The 17,809-nt window shown below is 40.0% G+C and overlaps 1 protein-coding gene across 1 annotated transcript in view; it reads left to right on the top strand.

Annotated features, from left to right (window-relative positions):
* Positions 1-4,282, top strand: part of LOC114564811 (collagen alpha-5(IV) chain) — a 29,362-nt gene extending 25,080 nt beyond the window's left edge. The window contains exons 47-52 of the mRNA XM_028592394.1: positions 1,189-1,284; positions 1,979-2,188; positions 2,301-2,478; positions 2,628-2,742; positions 2,833-3,005; positions 3,717-4,282. Of these exons, the coding sequence (XP_028448195.1) occupies positions 1,189-1,284; positions 1,979-2,188; positions 2,301-2,478; positions 2,628-2,742; positions 2,833-3,005; positions 3,717-3,834 (890 nt within the window). The 3' untranslated portion in view covers positions 3,835-4,282. The remainder of the gene's footprint in view (positions 1-1,188; positions 1,285-1,978; positions 2,189-2,300; positions 2,479-2,627; positions 2,743-2,832; positions 3,006-3,716) is intronic.
* The last annotated feature ends 13,527 nt before the right edge of the window (positions 4,283-17,809 follow it).

Raw genomic sequence — 17,809 nt, 5'->3', positions numbered from 1 at the left:
AATCAATACAGTGCAGAGACTTTTTTTTTTTTTTTTTTTTTTTTTTTTTAAAGCAGAGAAATATGCTGTTTAAATGAGGTCCTCCATGCGATTATAGGCCATCCAGAAACCTTTTAATCCAGCATGGCTTTACTGTGTCTTTGTAAAATAAATAAATAATTATGAATCCAAAGATCAAGTCACGTAATCTCCAATATTTCTGCATCGCTTCAAGCTAGCCTCGTTCTTTTTAGCTAACACCAGGGCATTTCCAATGAGCGGTTCAGTGCAATTGTAGCCCTTACTGAAGGTTAGTAATCTGACCTGAAGCTTCAGAGACTTTTCAGAGATTTTGCACAATAATTCCAGAGCGATAAATCCACGATTGAACATTTATTTAGTCATCTGTTCATATTGAAATGTTTTGTTTACTGTTAGCCACTGCCATCTTGACTTCTGACTGCTGACTGTGTCGACCAATCACATGAAGTCATGTCAGGAGACAGGCAGCTTGCTCAGCCAATAGATAACCCTAACCTGATACAAGCAGGAAGGCCTTGCAATAGTGTGTGTGCATTGCAGGCAGAACTGCAGGTCATTCAGGAAGCCCTTGATGTGTAAATGAGTGTGATTTGGCCTCTTGTTGTCTCATAGCAGACAGGAAATGCAATGGAGAGAGCACAACGTTTTGAATAAAAGCGTATGGTCTTTTCTGGGATGAACTCTAAATAGTTTTACATTTGTGTTAGTTACAGAGTTTATTTTTGTTTCCCCCGATTGCAAGGATGTGGGAGAACAATTTTCAAAAGCCAAAACTTGTGTGTATTATTGTTGTCTGTGTCATTTCAATACATTTCTGTGAGGTTCAATTTCCGTTTAGTTTTTTCTTTTGTATTTGTAGTCATATAACAATTTATACATTCACGTGACATCCCTGCAGCATACATGTCCTGCTAGCCCAGGTTCTCCTGAAAAGAAATGATGTCTGTAATCTGATTGTGCATCACAGGGTTGAGGATATACATCATTATTACACAAGGTAGACCAGGCGAACCAAAGATTGGAAAAAGTAGACCATGTACTATTCCATTAACAAATACATTATCACTTAATGTTTTGTGATGTTGTTTTGCTGAATGGACGATTTATCTCTTGCTTCGCCAAGCTGGTTTTCTTTAAACTGTGTGACAATAAATCTTTCTGTCCTAGGTCAGCCAGGCGTCAAAGGACCGCCTGGTGCCAGCCCGGATGGCCAGCCCGGATTTACTGGCCGCAAAGGAGACAAAGGAAGAGCAGGACTGCCAGGTGTGTGCGTGTCTGTGGGTCGAAAGGTGTGTTTGTGTGTACAGACAAGTGTTGTAGACGAGTCACCAACTGTCGAGTCCAAGTCAAGTATCAAGTCCCCAGTTTTGAGTCTAAGTCCGAGTCACCAAAGGAGTGTCTGAGGCCAGTGCAAGTGGAGTCACGAGTTCAGAGAATAGCGACTCGAGTCGGACTCAAGTCCAATTCCAGGACTGCCTTTTTCACATACAAGTAGTCAGAAACTTCATCCAACTTCTGAGTCCTATTTCATGAATGCTCAAGTCAGATTTTATAAATCCTCGAGTCCAAGTCCAAGTCATCAGTCGAGTCACGAGTCCAGAGAATAGCGACTGGAGTCCAGGACTCGAGTACTCCATCACTGGTGCAGACCAAATGCTATGTTATGTGTGTGACCACATCATGAGGCATATGGGTGGTAAATCCCTTGAAAGAATCCATGTTTGACTCTCAGCAGCAGTACCTCTGGCTGGTTTATGCACTTGTGAGTGGGAAGCCAGTGAGGGATTTAGTGGAAAACCTGAACCTTGTGTCACATCCTCCAGATGAAGTCCCTACTGGCATATGAATTGCATATTAAAAACACACTCCTCCTTCCAACAGTGAGAGTTAGCAGTGACAAAGACTGTAGTACACATTTTTTCATATTCATTTTTTAATGAATGTGTTTCCTCTGCAGGTCCAGAGGGCAGAATTGGAGACCCAGGCAACAAAGGTCCTCAAGGGTTGCCAGGCAGAGGTGGTCCAGGTTATGTTGACAGTTTCCTAATAGCTAGACACAGTCAGAGCACCTGTGTCCCTGACTGTCCTCATGGCACCAGCCTCATCTACTCTGGATACTCCTTCCTCTTCATCAACGGAAATGAGAGAGCTCACGGTCAGGACCTTGGTAAGAGCATGAAAACCTTCACGAACAGAACTACTGTGCAGAGTCTGCATCTTAACAAAAACTGTGCCTTTGCGTGAGTCATTTTTCTGACACTTCTGACGCTGTCTCTCAGGCACCATGGGAAGCTGTCTGCCTCTTTTCTCCACCATGCCCTTCCTGTTCTGTGACACAGAAAGTAACTGTCGCTATGCTTCTCGTAACGACTACTCCTACTGGTTGTCCACTGAAACTCCTTTTCCTGCAAACATGGTGTCCATCACAGGGGATAGCCTGGCTTCCTACATCAGCAGGTGGGGCAGCAACATGAACACATATACACAGACTCATGTATTTTTATAAGCAAATACTTAACTTTTTCTGTTTGAATTGAAATGTACATTTAGTTGTAAACTAGTTGGGGCAATTTTAATATTGGTGTCTTTATGCATGTGTGGTTTAGGTGCTCAGTGTGTGAAACCACCTCCAATGTCATAGCCGTCCACAGCCAGACAACTCTGATTCCTCAGTGTCCCCGAGGTTGGGAGTCACTATGGACCGGACACTCATTTGTCATGGTAAAGAAGTCAGTGGTTTTTTTTCCTCCTGAATCTTCTCTTATGCTATAATCCATCTCATTTTCTTCCTTTGACCTTCATCCATTTTAGCAAACGGGTGCTGGAGCAGAAGGCTCCTCCCAGCCCTTGGTTTCTCCTGGCTCATGCCTGGAAAGTTTCCGCCAAGTGCCTTTCATCGAGTGTCACGGCAGGGGAACGTGTAACTACTACCCTGATTCCTATAGCTACTGGCTGGCCTCCCTAGACCCCAACAGCATGTTCAGGTAAACTGCTCCCTTCTGTGTAAACAGTCGTGGATGCATGCCATGGGAGGTGCCTCCCTTTCACAGTTTAAATCGTTTACAGGGTTGATTAGGGTTAGTTAAAGTGCTAATATTATGCAAATTTTCAGGTTCATAATTGCATTTAGAGGTTATATCAGAATAGGTTTACATGTTTTAATTTAAAAAAAATAGATATTTTTGTTGTACTACACATTGCTGCAGCTCCTCTTTTCACCCTGTGTGTTGAGCTCTCCATTTTAGCTACAGAGTGAGGCATCACCCTTCTGTTCCATCTTTGTTGGGAGTTGCACATGTGCGGTACCTAGGTAAGGACTACTAGCTAGTCAGAAGCAGAGTATGAGGGCGTGCTGGACTACAATAGAGCTGTTTGGAGCAGTTTGTGAACATTCGTTTTCTGTTGGAGATGATAAGTCCCTTTGGGGTGGACTTTGATTAGATGCACAAAAAAGATATACAGACACTATAAAGGAAAGGGGAAAAGCCAAAAAGCATAATATGAGCACTTTAAAGAATTTCTTAAGCTTTATTTTTTCTTGGTTTTGCATGTGCTATGATAATCACAATGCTGTTTCAGAATCAAATTTGTATCCTATCTTAGAAAGGACATGTTTTAGTTTGATTTGGTAACTTACTGATAATGAACCCTTTCACCTTTAAATATAAAACAAGTGTGTGTGTTCTCTCCTGTAGTAAACCTGTTCCTCAGACAGTGAAGGGACCTTCAATACAAAGTGTCATCAGCCGTTGTCGCGTCTGCAGGAAACCATGGCAACCTGGTACAGATGACAAACGTGGGGACAATTTTTAACATCCAATTTTACGTTTTCAATGTCATTTGAAGTATGAAAATGTGAGACATGTGAGATAAAACAGTCTTGGTTGTTTGTAGTGTGTGTTTGCCAATGACATTTGGAGATGCTGTATCTTGTAAATGTGAGAGTTTCCCTTTTGAATTGGTATGTTGTTGTGCTTTCGCATGCAAATATTGAGTCATTTGTGCCCTCTAAAGATTTCAGTATGTTAAATGGTGCATGGAAAAGAATAAACCTCATGACTCATACAGCCTGCAATTTTCTACATTACATTTCTAAATGAACTGTCGCGAGGTGGTCTCTTTGGCTTCGGGGCAAAAACTGCTCATTAAGATCTTGATAGGATCTATTGTGGAATGATTCATTTTGCATACCATGTTTTTTGATTTGGTTTGTCGATTGGAGGGAAAGTTATTAAAATAAAACACAAATGAAGAGAAATAATGATTATTTTTATGGTATGTTAGTCTGCCTGTTGATTCAATATGTGACCAGAGGTTTGCAAGAAGCTGTAATTAAAAATAATACTGTAAATGTTACCATTCAGAATACCCTCATTCCTCTTGTGATTTAAACATTTTATTTCCCTGCACGATTCACTCAGTAGAGCAATGTGTCCCTAAGGAGCAGTCATTCAAGCTCACTCATCCATACCTGTCACTGTGATCAATAGATGCAAACTCCCCATATAGCTAGATGCAAAAAAGGTACAGCAATACCCTTAAACAACACTGTGTTCAAAATACTGCTGCTTTCTGGCACGCGGATATTCCAACATATCGATTGCTCAGAGTCAGAAATAACAAGCAGCCTCATATGCTTATGTAAGGGAGTCAGCTAACGCAAGTAACAACTGAAGAGGAGCGGAACCCTCTTATGGGAATTAAAAACCTGTGATGAAGTATCACACTGATTATGTAATTCATTTTTGACATTTTTGGAGCACAATCTCAACTCATTAAAAGTAGAGTTCCAACACATCTGAAAAAGCCCTGATGTAACAAGAAGCCACTCCTTGAATGCCACATTAAATTAAACTAGTCTTACATGGCCTGGTGCAGACAGTTGTTGTCAGCATGGATAGAAACACTCTTGCTATAAAGTGCTCTCGGTAGCCTTCTTAACAGGATTATTCTGCTTCCGACAGTGCACTTAATAATTGTTCAGGCAGCTATATTAGGCTTCTACACCTCTATAATTGGGTTAGAAAAGTGATTTGTTGAAAGGGTGATGCGCTTCAAGGTTGTCCCCCATGTGAGAAGGACACATGTCCTTTCAGTTTTCCCCAAACATGTGCCTTACATGGACTAGATAAACATCTGTTCATGTTTTTGCAGGTTAGCTTCACATGTTGAAGGGTAATACTCAATTTTGAAAAAGAATGTATAGAAATTTATGAAACACATTTCGGTCCCATTATAACATATATTTTTTTTCCCAGTTCAGGTCAGATCTCAATGCAGAATAACTAGGCAAAGTCAGTATATTCATATTATGATCATTTTATTACAGGTTAAGAAGGAAAGTTCTATAAAAACTACAGAGACATTGCCCGTACTCACACTGGTTACTAGGTATCTACACATTTTTATACCTGCATTCTGTAGGTAAAATCCTTAAGGATCAGCTGTTAAAACTCATTACTTCCAGTCACTTGCAATTGTTATAGGATGTTGTCCGTCCACATTTAAGCCTAATTTTATGGGGAATTGAGCTGCACCTTCATAGAGAGACATTACCTAATGCTGATCATTATTAGGTATCAGATATTAAACACAATACTTTCCTATGAGTGATCTTTTTTAGTAGTTATTGGTGGCAGATGTAGCCAGTTGGAAATCATTTTTTAACTTAACCTGGACTGAATTATAAAGTTTAGTTTTTTGTTGTTACAACACTCCTGCCATAATGTGAATACATTTTTATGGTTGCTGGCTTGTGCTGATCATTTTAGATAAACATTGCTTATTGACACTTGCTGGAAAGAGATTTTGGGCATATTTATTCAGCTTCAAACTGAATTTACAATTTTAGAAAGTCTTTTGACCCACTCTGCCTTTACATTTATCTGAATAAAAAACACTAACTTAATACCTCTTGCCTGTTAAACAATAAAATGGGATGATCCTAAAAAGAAGGATTGCTTAATCTTCAGGCAACGTAATGCAGTTGCATATTTATAGCATGTGCCATTAGGAAAATCATTAAAGCCTTTGACAAATGCACCTTAATTCAGATGCAATATAATTGTTAAGTTAAACAGAGCAGAAATCTCATTAAAGGGATTAACAGAGCAAACTTACAAGGGTGTGACAAAGGATAAGTTGACCTTCATGACGTCTTGATATCCCATTGTCTCTGCACTGCCCATTGATTGAAACTTTTACAGCACAGCAGGGTTAATGAAGTCATTGTTTCCCCCATGTTAGCGTCATTAATGTTTATTTTTTATCTTACATGAGTGCACATTGGGCTTCACTTACAGGGATTTGCTTTTAAACAAGGAGGCAGAGGGGATCATTCACATTTGCAAGTTATGCCAATGATAGCATCAGGATGACCTTCACTTATACAACCAGATGTGTAAATGTGTACATGTGTAAATGACCAGGAAAGACCAGGGTGGTAAACATGTCCTTATTTAGACCTTTTGTCTCACTCCTTATGCCTGCTGTAAATTACAGGGTCCATGGTTCAGTGCATTGATGGGGCCAAACACAAAATTGACGATAGTTGTCCTTACGCAAATAACCTGCACACTCCTCCTCCCTTTTTGGGCCTATACTGTAGGTAGTGCTTTAAAAGCAGTGCCATCTCACTGTGGCAGCGACATCAGCGGTGGATGTTGTGGTGTCTTACCAAGAAGAATTCTCTCAATAAGAAGCACACAAGCAAGATATCCCAAGTAAGGATGGCCCACATCTTTTGCATTGTGGCACTTTTGTGTTTTGCATCGTGTGTTGTGGAAAATACAGAGACTGCGCAGAGATTTAAAGACGTCCACCTTCAGCAAGACTCATTGCCGTGGCTCGACGAAACACAAGAAAAACAGGTGAGATGTCTTTATTTTCCCTAATGCCCTTCTCCATATGTTCCTAATGCTTTGTACAACACAAAAATACCATCCCTTCTCCCAGCGGTTGAAACCAGGCCCCATGGTCCAGCTATGATTACACTGCAGGCTTTAGGATGCTCTGCCTACAGCATCTCAATGTACAAAGTTTGTCCATACTTATGCAAACATTTTATTAACCTTGATCAGTGAGTCATTCTGGATGCTGTCAGAGCTACCTGTCCAATTACTGTCATTTGATTATCCTCAAAGCTGCACCTCCATGGAATTGCAGATTTGAGATTAAAGTACTACCACAAATTTGCATTTCCATTTCTGACTGTGAGCAACAAATGCAAAAGTTCTGTAGCATAAGATAAACTGATTTACAGTAACGTTGCCTATTTACTGACATTTATGACCCAGTTACTGTTTATAATGCTTTAATATTTACATTATGTCAATATTTTTCCTCCATAGGAATCGACAAAGAACTTAGTAGACTTGCTTTATAAACTCTCCAAATTTGAAAATGGAAATATCCTACAAGAACCCACAGACATTGAGGAACAGGAGAAAAATCGGCGTGCACTGGGCAAGACCACTCGCAGAGTCGGCTGCAGCATGTTCTTCTGGAAAGCCTTGGCTGCCTGCTAACTTTGTTCCCACTTAAGTGCCAGACAAACCATGAAATGGATATTTCACTCTCATCTCTTTTTATGTCTAAAATGTAGTTTTCTCTTGGCATACCTAATTTATTGCTGCTCTAGGGTCCCATACAATCATGCAACTGCATGTCTTAAGATTAAAAAAGAAAGGGAAAAAAAAGTGCTTTGTGCTCTTCATGCTTACATAAATGTTCTATGTTGGTAGGATATCAAATCACTGTGTAATTTTCAGAAAATGTTAGGGCAGCTTTAATTAGCTCTTCAAATTAAATGTGAATATAAAAATAGTGGAACACTGTTGTAAACTATGTGTGGATGTATATGATGACTACATGACAGTTTTTTTTTTCTTTAAATAAACCTAGCCACTGAAGTTTACATTCTTTGAGGCATGACTTCACCAAAACAATTAAAAAGGCGATTCTGCATATTTCTTGGATTGGCTTCTTAACATCCTGCCATCTCACGTGACATAAAGGTCTTGACATTCATGTTTAAGTCCACCATTCTCAGTAAAATGTACACCATTTAGTGTGGAGAATCTTAAGCAGATTGGCTGTTTCTGGGGTGCAACATTCATATCTATTTGTAAAAGCATTTTAGACACTTCTCATACTTGCAGTTAGTTGAACAATACTTGACCCTCTTGATCCTGCGTGCCTGCATTATTTACAGTACAGCTGACTGTTCTGAGTAGGTGTACAAAATGAAGTGGCCACTGAATATGAAGAAAAACTGCTTCCTAGACGACCAACCGTCTGTTATGTTTCAAATAAATCAAGATCCTTCACATTAATTAATTAATTAATTCATCATTCATTCATTCATTCATTCATCACACATCAAAGTATTTCCATCTATATGGGCCCTCTTTTGTTAGCAGATATCTCTCTGCCACATTCTTTTCTCTCCAGCAGAGGAGGCTGTTCTTCTCTTTGTTTAATCCGGTAAGACTTTAAATGTCACAAATGTCTGCAGTGTGTTTTATGTTTCAAAGTGATCTTCATGGTAGACCAGCACAGCAATAAACCAACAGCTTTACAGAAATCCATTCATCTTTTTTATCTGGGATGTTCCTTCAATTGTTACGACAATGATTGAAGCAAATCTTTCACTATTTAAGTGTACTGTATCTTTGGCATGCATTCTGCAAAGAGTTGTGTGTGTGTCTGGCATTTGGGCATGCATCTGTGTAAGTGAGCAATGCATATATTGCATTTGCATATTTCCTGATACATGCCCGTGTGTGCATAAAACATGTCATGTAACACCACACATTGACGCACTTATGATGCATGCATTTAGGTAGCTCTGCAGCAATGCATATCATAAAGGCCTTTATGTTAAAACATGCATTGATTTCCACCATGTATGTATTATGCATGTAGAACTGTGAGGTGGATTCGGTGAAAATTACATGAACTCTATAACATCAAACAAGAAAAAAAGACTATAAGTGAAACCGAGAGAAAGCAAAAAGAAATAGAGTACAATGTAGGGTGCAAAAAAAGGAGGCTAGATTGAGTAGAAATGTAACAAATTGGATAGAGAGGTGGAGAGGGAATATAGATTAGGAAAGTGAGAAAGTAGAGGAACGGAGGGAAGGAGAGGTGCAAAGAGGATGAGCAACGGGATCAGAGAGAAAATTATTAAAGTAGCAGTGTTGGAGCATAACTGCAGTCAAAGCTAGGCTTAGTATCCTTTCTGTCCCTGGGCAATTGGGATTCAACAGAACAGCTTCCCCCTGTAACAGGAACCACTGCCAGCACATTAACATGCTTATACTGCAGCATTTCTTCAATAAAGTGATAGAGTGTGAGAGTAACAATTACAAAGTGTGGGAGTGGGTGTGTGGGCAGGCGGCTGGGTAAGTAGGTTTACAATGTGTGTGTGTGTGTGTGTGTGTGGGGGTGGATGCCTGTGTGCACTGTGCATGCACATTTATGTGTCTTATGTCTCTCAAGTATATATTCCTGGCAGTGTTCATCTGCAAACAGGAGAGGCCAAAAACAGCAAATCCCAGAGAAAGAGCGGCAGAGAGAAAGTAAAGTGATTTGTATTGTCTCAGGGGCGGACTGTCTCACAAGGTGCCGCAGCAGAAGCTTGCAGGTTTTTGAATTGAGTCGCTTTAACCATCAGAACTCATTTCATTCAAAGATTTATAATCATTCCAAAGCTTACTTCTTCCGGAAGTAAACACATCAGAACCAATTATCCAATACTTTTGCCAACACTGAGCAGTTGATTTGGATGTAAAGGATGCAGATAAGAAACACCTAGCCAGCTAGATCAAAGGAGCATCACAGAGCCTTAATTGAACAGAGACCAATTATTTTTAATGAGTAGAACTGAACGCTCCACTTCTAAGTAGGAGTTCCCTTATTCTCTCCCTGCGAGGACAAGAAAAGAGAAACAAGTGGAGTCCCAGTGGCACACAGGCCCATATCAAAACAACAGGACAAAAAGGGGTAGACAGAGAGGGAAGAGAGATGCGTGGGATACAAGATCAAGAATATTTTTACTCTGTGTGCTCACAAGTCTGCAAAAGACAAATAAAGTCATGTACGTGTCTGTATAAATAACTGTACAAGCCATAAATAGATGTCTGTGTTGTTGACCCAGCTGAACCCTAAAAGTTCTCCATTAGCTATACCTTTCATATGGCATTAAAGAAGATTTACGATACAGGTAACATGGAAAATGTAAGTAATGACACTTGTTACACAGAGATGCATTTGACATAACCCCGGCGAAGGGATTTTTGTATTGCAGAGATGTTGTAAACTGTGCCAGCTGTGATCTTTAAAATGCAATAAAAACCATTCAGTCTTCTGCCGCATATTAACACAGATGGTTTGAGAGAAAAGAGGAGAGATACTAAAATTGTGTGTTACCTCGGAATGAGAATTTTGAAAAATACACCATTTGGTATCCAGTCACTAATTTGGTGTAGTTTAACACCTGTCTTGAGTGTTGAATTAACAATTTGAAAGAGTAAAGCATAAAATCAATTTATTTCAGGTGCAGAGCATTTTTACAGTATTCCCAGGCGACCTGCTGGGATGACCACATTTCATAGCTATTATATCTGCCACTGAGATGTGAGAAATCTGATACAAACCTGATATTCTGACCTGATGGTGGCTCTAGAGGAAGTAGCAGAACTAGTTCATCCTCTGGGGTCTGGGAGAGAATTAAGGTGCTCAGTGAATACAATAGTTGTCATAGATGCTAATTTTTCTTGTGTGCAATGTATGTCTGACCGAAACATCTCATTTGTGGTTGTGTGACATATCTGGACTACTATTGGATGGAGTGCCCTGAAATTTGGTACAGAAATTCACAATACCCTCAGGAGGACTTACAATAACTTCGGTGATCCCTTAACCTTTCCTCTAGCACCATCATGTCAAAACTTTAATTTGTTCAATACTTTGGCATGTGACCAAATACTGGCAAAACTAATGAAACTGAGCAGAACTTCATATCAGTTTGTGACAATAATCCCTATTCCCTGATGTGACTGCAGAGGTTAGCCTCATTCAACTCAAAACGTTTTTGAGGAGCGCATCTTTCGAGCAGAGAAGTAGGAGCAGATTGTGGAGGATTACATGTTGTGATGTTGTAACAAAGTCATATGAGACACAGCCATCTTCTAACCGTATATAAACTGGGAACTATATTCTATATGCTACTTGGGTGGAGTGATATGCTTGCAGCACCTGAGAAGCCCCGAGCAGAGAGTAGCAGTGCTTCGCCTTTCTGAGAATATAGTTCCCACTTTATAGACGATTAGAAGACGGCTGTGTCTCATGTGACCTTGTTATTTGTACACCCTGTGACTATACAAATCACAACACGTAAACAGGAACATGTTGGCATTATTTTGTCACTTATTCAGAGCAGTAGGCTAGTTGGAACCATAGACAGTATATAATGGACCAACAGACCCCATTGCTCTGGACGGAGACCAGTGAAGGCTATTAGAAGCACTTTTCCGGTGATGGCCAGCTTTACTGCGCAGCCTCCAACTGAGAGAGACAGCGTAATTGTGACGTGAGCAACGTGTCTGAAAGTTGTAAGTCTTCTGTAGTTGTGCCAAGAGAAATCCCAATCATTCCCAATCTTACAGAGACGGAGAGTGTAGGTGTATGTAAGGAGATAACATGGGCACAGGCTAATTATTGCTAACTAAAATGCTAGTTAACATTAGTAATTTATCCTAAACATTGCATGTAAGTCAAAACTGCCTGCAAGCTTATCCTGTACTATACGGTAATTCCTCTACTATGTGACACAATCGTTAGCCTATTTTTACAAAAACGTTTGCTACGGAGCCATAGCGTGAGGTACAAGGTAATGGAGCCTTTTATACATTGTCGTGTTTCTTTAGAAATAAACAATGGACAAATAGAGTCTCTAAACGCTTCAGATGTAAAGTTATTCGCCAAAATGAATGCTAGTCAGTGGAATGCTAACGAGAGGTGATGGCCAGGTAGCAATAAAATGGCGCCATAGGAGGTTCGAGTTCTGAAGCGAAGCTTACCCCCTTGGTTGGAACTGATTACCTTCAGGATCCCTGCTAGGCTAAGCTACCGGTGGGGCCGTCGGACAGAGTTACAGCACACACAGAGATGAGAAGGGTATGGACTTGTCTAACTCTGGGGGTTACGGTGAATAAGCTAAAGTCCCAATAAGTCGGCGTGAAGTCCCAATAAGTCGCCGTGTTCCTTTAAAGAGCAGGTAAAAACTGTGCTGCATAGCTCTCTTTTTGCTTTAATGTGTGTTTTGTGGGCTGTAACGGTTCTGCTGTTGAGTTTATTGTTGTCTTTACATGGTAACGTTAACCATAGCTGTTTGTTGTTTGTTGTGTGAGAGTGTTGTCCCTTTTTCTGGTTAATTGCTAGAAAGGTGGTTGTCTAGTTCATGATTGAAAATAAGTTGTATACAGGCTGCAAATGTCTAATGTCTGTAGAAAAACAATTTATTGTTGTTTTGGGGCCTCGTTCCACATGTGTATATGTTACCTTGACATGATAATGCACCTGATTTTGTAGCCTATTGGTTTTAATTTAATAGGTCTATTTATAGTACAACACTGACCTACTTTTTACTTTAGTAGTACAGTACGGAGTACATTATTTACATGAGTAATTTCACTAGCACTTCAGTAAAACTTGCAAAGATTCGCTGCTAATGCTCAAATGTTAGCATGCTAATATGCTAAGCTAAGATGGGCTAGCAAGTGCAGCCCTTTAATATAATGCATGGTGCAGCCTCACAGCCGCTACAGACTCTTCACTTTTTCTCTCAGTTTTTTTTTTATTCTTATACTGCACTGTAAATTTTATTCTTGACTTTGAATGCTTTTAAATTGTTTTAAATTGTTTTCTGAATGCTCTTTCATGTTTTATGTAAAGCACTTTGAATTGCCCTGTTGCTGAAATGTGCTATATAAATAAAGCTGCCTTGCCTTGCCTTGCCTTCACTGGTTGATGTCAGATCATGGATCAAAATGTTGAACCTTTAGAACTAAAAGCATGTTGGACAGATAGATATCGCCGCCCTGCTGACCTTTGATTTATATATGACAACGTGAAAACATAAAAACAGTACAATTGTTAAAACAACCATTATCCAACATATAAACGTTGGATCAGTTAACTTATTAGACTTCATTATTAAATGAGATGAGAACCAAACCCAACCACGCATGCACAATTGCTACTTTGAATGCTTTGCAGTAAAATATCAAATAAAATATTTATTTACCCCTGCATTAGGCTAAAATCCAACCAACTGTTTTCTTTACTGATATAAAGTTAGGATGTTAACATACTTTATATCTCATGATGTGTGTTTTGTATAAAGAAATGTTTCCAACCAAAATCAACAAACTAGTTTCTTGGGTATTTCCTGTCCAGTTTTCTGTGAGGCTTTTGGGTTGTGGCCAGTTTATTGGCTAAAATGATTCCTGGCTACGGGATCAGACTGTATATATTTTTGATTTTGGCAAATTGTAGTCCCATAACCTGGGAAGCAGACAAATCTGCCGAGCTCATGTTTCATTTGCTCTGGCAGATACGTCTGGCCCCTCTCCCGTTCAGACAGAAATACAGCCGACCAGGCTCTGGGCTGACCAATCACAATCATTTATTTCATGTGGGACTGGTTTAAGATGATGACTGACAGAGGAGAATCATGCTTGAATGTAGGTACTGAACGAAACTGGCATTCTCCTTCCAGCGCAACTTACCAGGCTCACGAAACTCAGATCAAACTGTCAAACTAGGCAGTGCTGATGAAAAATGAATTACCTAATTATATCACTAGCATCATTGATAACACCCCTTGGAAATCGAAAATGAACTGAGAGGTTTGCAAATTAAGCCGAAATTATACTTTCCACGGGCACCAGGGTCCGTTAAGGTCCGCGTGATGTGAAGAGAAAAGAGTTTAAAAAGTTAGGCTAAAATTATTATTGTGGGAGATTCACTACTCTAATTAAGTGCCATCATTTAATTAAAATGTTAATAATAATAATAATAATAATAATAATTATTATTATTATTATTATTATAATGTTATTATATGAACGTTTGCATACATCTAAGATTTTAATACAGCCAACTTAAGTCCAAGGTTGCCTCTTCCACACAGGAGGGAAGGTGGATGTGAGAAAAGAGCAGAGGAGAGTGGAGCAGCCTTCAAGCTGTTTGCAGCTCTTGCCCTCCATATGTGTATCTTTTTGACCCTGTTTTGACTGCCAACTCCCATCGGTGTCTAAATGGCTGACATTGACTGGTTTCTGCCCTTAGTGAAATCTAATCACAGAGGAGGATGCAGTGAACAAGACGGCATATTGGTTGTGATAAAACGCGAGCTGTTACTCATATTTGGATAGCAAGAAAATGCCATGATTTTTTTCTTTTTTTCAACATTTGTGTCTCCTTCAGGATGAAGCACAAGTTAAATTTGTATGTTAACACACTGGTGCAGTGGAAATATTAAAAGAAATATCTGGGGGGCAACTTTTGCCCCACTATCTAAAATATCGGGTATCTACAATATCTACAAAGAATTTGGAGACACTTTAAAAAAAAAGTAGTTAGTGCATTGCTGTTTTTTTATGTAAAACAAGCCCAAATTACAATGCATACAGTAATCACCACCTTGTGCCAGCATACTATTGCTAATAGCAGTGCATTTATATGTAACAGCTGTTTGTGTTAGTGTGTGTGTGTGTGTGTGTGTGTGTGTCAGGTACACACATATGACACTTATGTCTATTGTTTTTTAGGGGCATTCTGAGATTTCTTCAGGCATTTTTGTAATTTTTGCCCCCCGTAATTTCTGACACTGCACTGGTGGTGAACCTGGTGACCATATGCCAACATCAGCATGTTAAAATTGTCATTGTGAGATGGGCTGAATCTCATCCCCTAATTTGATAGCTCCTCAACTCCTCAAAGCTCTTCTTTCATCCCTGAGGACCGAGCATCGAGGAGGGATCGTCGAGGAGCTATAGCCGAGGATACACGAGAGCAGCTGAAGAAGTTGCTCCGCCCAAACAGCTGACGTATTTATCTGACACTTCAGAGGAAAGGACGTCTCATCCCTCTAAAACAGTGGTTCTCAAACTTTTTCACATCAATGACCCCTAAAGTGACACAAATTAGACCACGGACCCCCATCTGACAAGATTTTGTCCAAGGGTCCCCTACCTGATAGAATTTTTGCTTTTAGATTTAGTTTTATTACAGAAAGTAAATGAAACCCATGAGCCAAGTAGTCATACAATCTGTCATTGTGTTACTTATGAATGAAAGTATAGTGAAAATAAATGATTCCCCTTTTTGCTGGGGACCCCCTGGAACCTCTTCAAGGACCCCTGGGGGTCCCCGGACCCCACTCTAAGAATCACTGCTCTAAAACACATTGCAAGTTGCCTCTCTCCTCCGATAATTTCCATGCGTCTCTCCCGGGCCTCCTCGGTGGGAGGGACTAAGACCCGAGGAAAGGAGGCAAGTGGAGGAGACAGGGATGCAATTTAAGTGCTTTGGGACGTAGGCTACCCCTGGTTGCCATGCTAGGAGCGAGAGAGAGAGAGAGAGAGAGAGAGAGAGAGAGAGAGAGAGAGATACTTCTTTCTCTATCTTATTGTGAGTACCGGTACCTATACATTTACACTCTCCTCAGCAGAAATAGAAAAAAGGAAACCTAACACCCCCACCCCAATACTCCAACTCTGCTGTTTTCTGTGCTGCAGCCATCACGCAAGAGAAGACAAGCCGAGTCCTGAAAGCAGGGGAGCCTTCGTCTGTCTCCTCTTCCTCCTCCTCATTCTCCTTGCAGACGGCACGGAGGGTCTGTTTCCATGACAACGGGAGAATTAAGGGGGAAGGAGCGCCATCCCAAAATGACACATTGGAATTAGGGGCTAGTGAGAAGATAAATCACCCCCGGTGAATTGATAGATGAAGAGGATTATCTTCCGAATTTGAACCGCATAAAACCCCCAAATTGATGGATTTATTTTAATCTGCTTATCCTGCTGCTTCACTTGGAAAGTGACTAACAATAAAAAAAAAAGATACGTGATCAACAACACATTGAATCAATCACTGCGTATAGGTGAAAGGTTTTTGATAACATAGTCTTTATTCTTAAACAATCACTAACTTCATTCAGATTTTTATTATCAATGCATATTTTTTTTTATTATTTCATCTCACAATTCATAATGCATATATGAGTGTGTTCCAGTGCAGTGAAATCATCTGCAAACATAAAAGTAATAAATAATACTTAATATCACATACAACCTACACCTTTGCTCACCCTTTCATACATCAATAACCCCCCTGAAAAGTGCTCTTCTTCTCTCACATCAGCTATTTTTACCTCCTTTATTTATTCATCCCTTTCTCAAATCCTCTCATTCTGCCATCAACAGTTGACATTGAGTACATCCAATTTCATGCATTGCTTTAAGTCCACATGTATTCCATTTGCACCAATATAAACCTCTATAAAAAGATACTTCTATATGCTGGTCTTGCCTTTTGACTTTCAGTGTCATGTCTGATATATTGTATGTATCACTGTTATGCTGTAGGTGCCGTGGAAGTTGAACTAATCTACCGTTAGCTCTCACAGGTAACTTGCACCAGCTATTAACCCAGGCCCCAATTAGGACACCAGATCCATGATAATATACCACTGCGGTTTGCACCGTGCAACTGAATGTGTGCTATTTACTGTACATACCATCAATTTAGCATATGATTTCCAACCAGATATAAGCGAGTTGTATAAACTCTTGCTAAAATACTGATCAAAACATTGCAAAACGTTTGCATAAAAAAGTTTTGGACATATTCTCCCCAAATTTAAAACAATCTCCCGCCTCAAAATTGAACCAAGCTTACATCAACTCTTATTCATGCTATGTTCATGCTTCATCTCGGCTCCTGTAATCTCCTTTCCAACCTTCCTCACCTGGCTATGCTTAGCTGTACACTACCTTTTTTAATGGAAAAAAAACACCATCGACTCCATCCCGATCTCCTTAAACACCACACCGGTGGCCAAGCTTTGTGCAACGGGTGCTGGACAAACGAGTGGCCAGCCTTTTATGTCTGGCCCCCTTCACGGAACAATTGTAGGACTTCCTGAGTTAGTCAAACTAATTGGGGATTGGGAATGAGCTATTCAGCCTACACGGTGTATGCGGTGTACCAGTCAATTCACCTTGTTTAAACAGCCCTGTCAGCATGTTGATTTATGAAAGAGAAGATTTCCTCCACAATGCAGCAAAAGGCTCATTTCATGGGTCACAAAACCAGGCGGGATGGAGACTGTATGAGTTTGGTGAGATACTCTCACCGGGATGGTAGGACATCCTCCCCAAACCTGGCTAAATCCAGACGAACTGGTTCCACAATGAGACATTCTGCTTCCATTGTGATTTGAAAGTCTTAATGATTGTGACCGTATATTGAAAACATCAACAAGTCAGGTCAGCAGGTTATTAAACAGTCAGTCAGGCACCTTGTCCACCAGTGTTGAAATCTCTAATGTTTTCACAATAAAAGTAACAGAAATAGTCTTTAAAACTAGTCAACAACTGCTGGGCCTGCCAAAACAACTGTCATTCTTCTCTTGCTTAGAAAAAAACAGCAGAAGTCTTTTGTCCATATAGTTTAAAGGCATGAATACTGTTATATGGTTATATCTTTAGCCTAGCTA

This window comes from Perca flavescens, chromosome 12, assembly GCF_004354835.1.
Source record: "Perca flavescens isolate YP-PL-M2 chromosome 12, PFLA_1.0, whole genome shotgun sequence".
Classification (NCBI taxonomy): Eukaryota; Metazoa; Chordata; class Actinopteri; order Perciformes; family Percidae; genus Perca; species Perca flavescens.
Note: the sequence above shows the minus strand (reverse complement) of the source record. Positions and strands in the feature narration are given on the sequence as shown.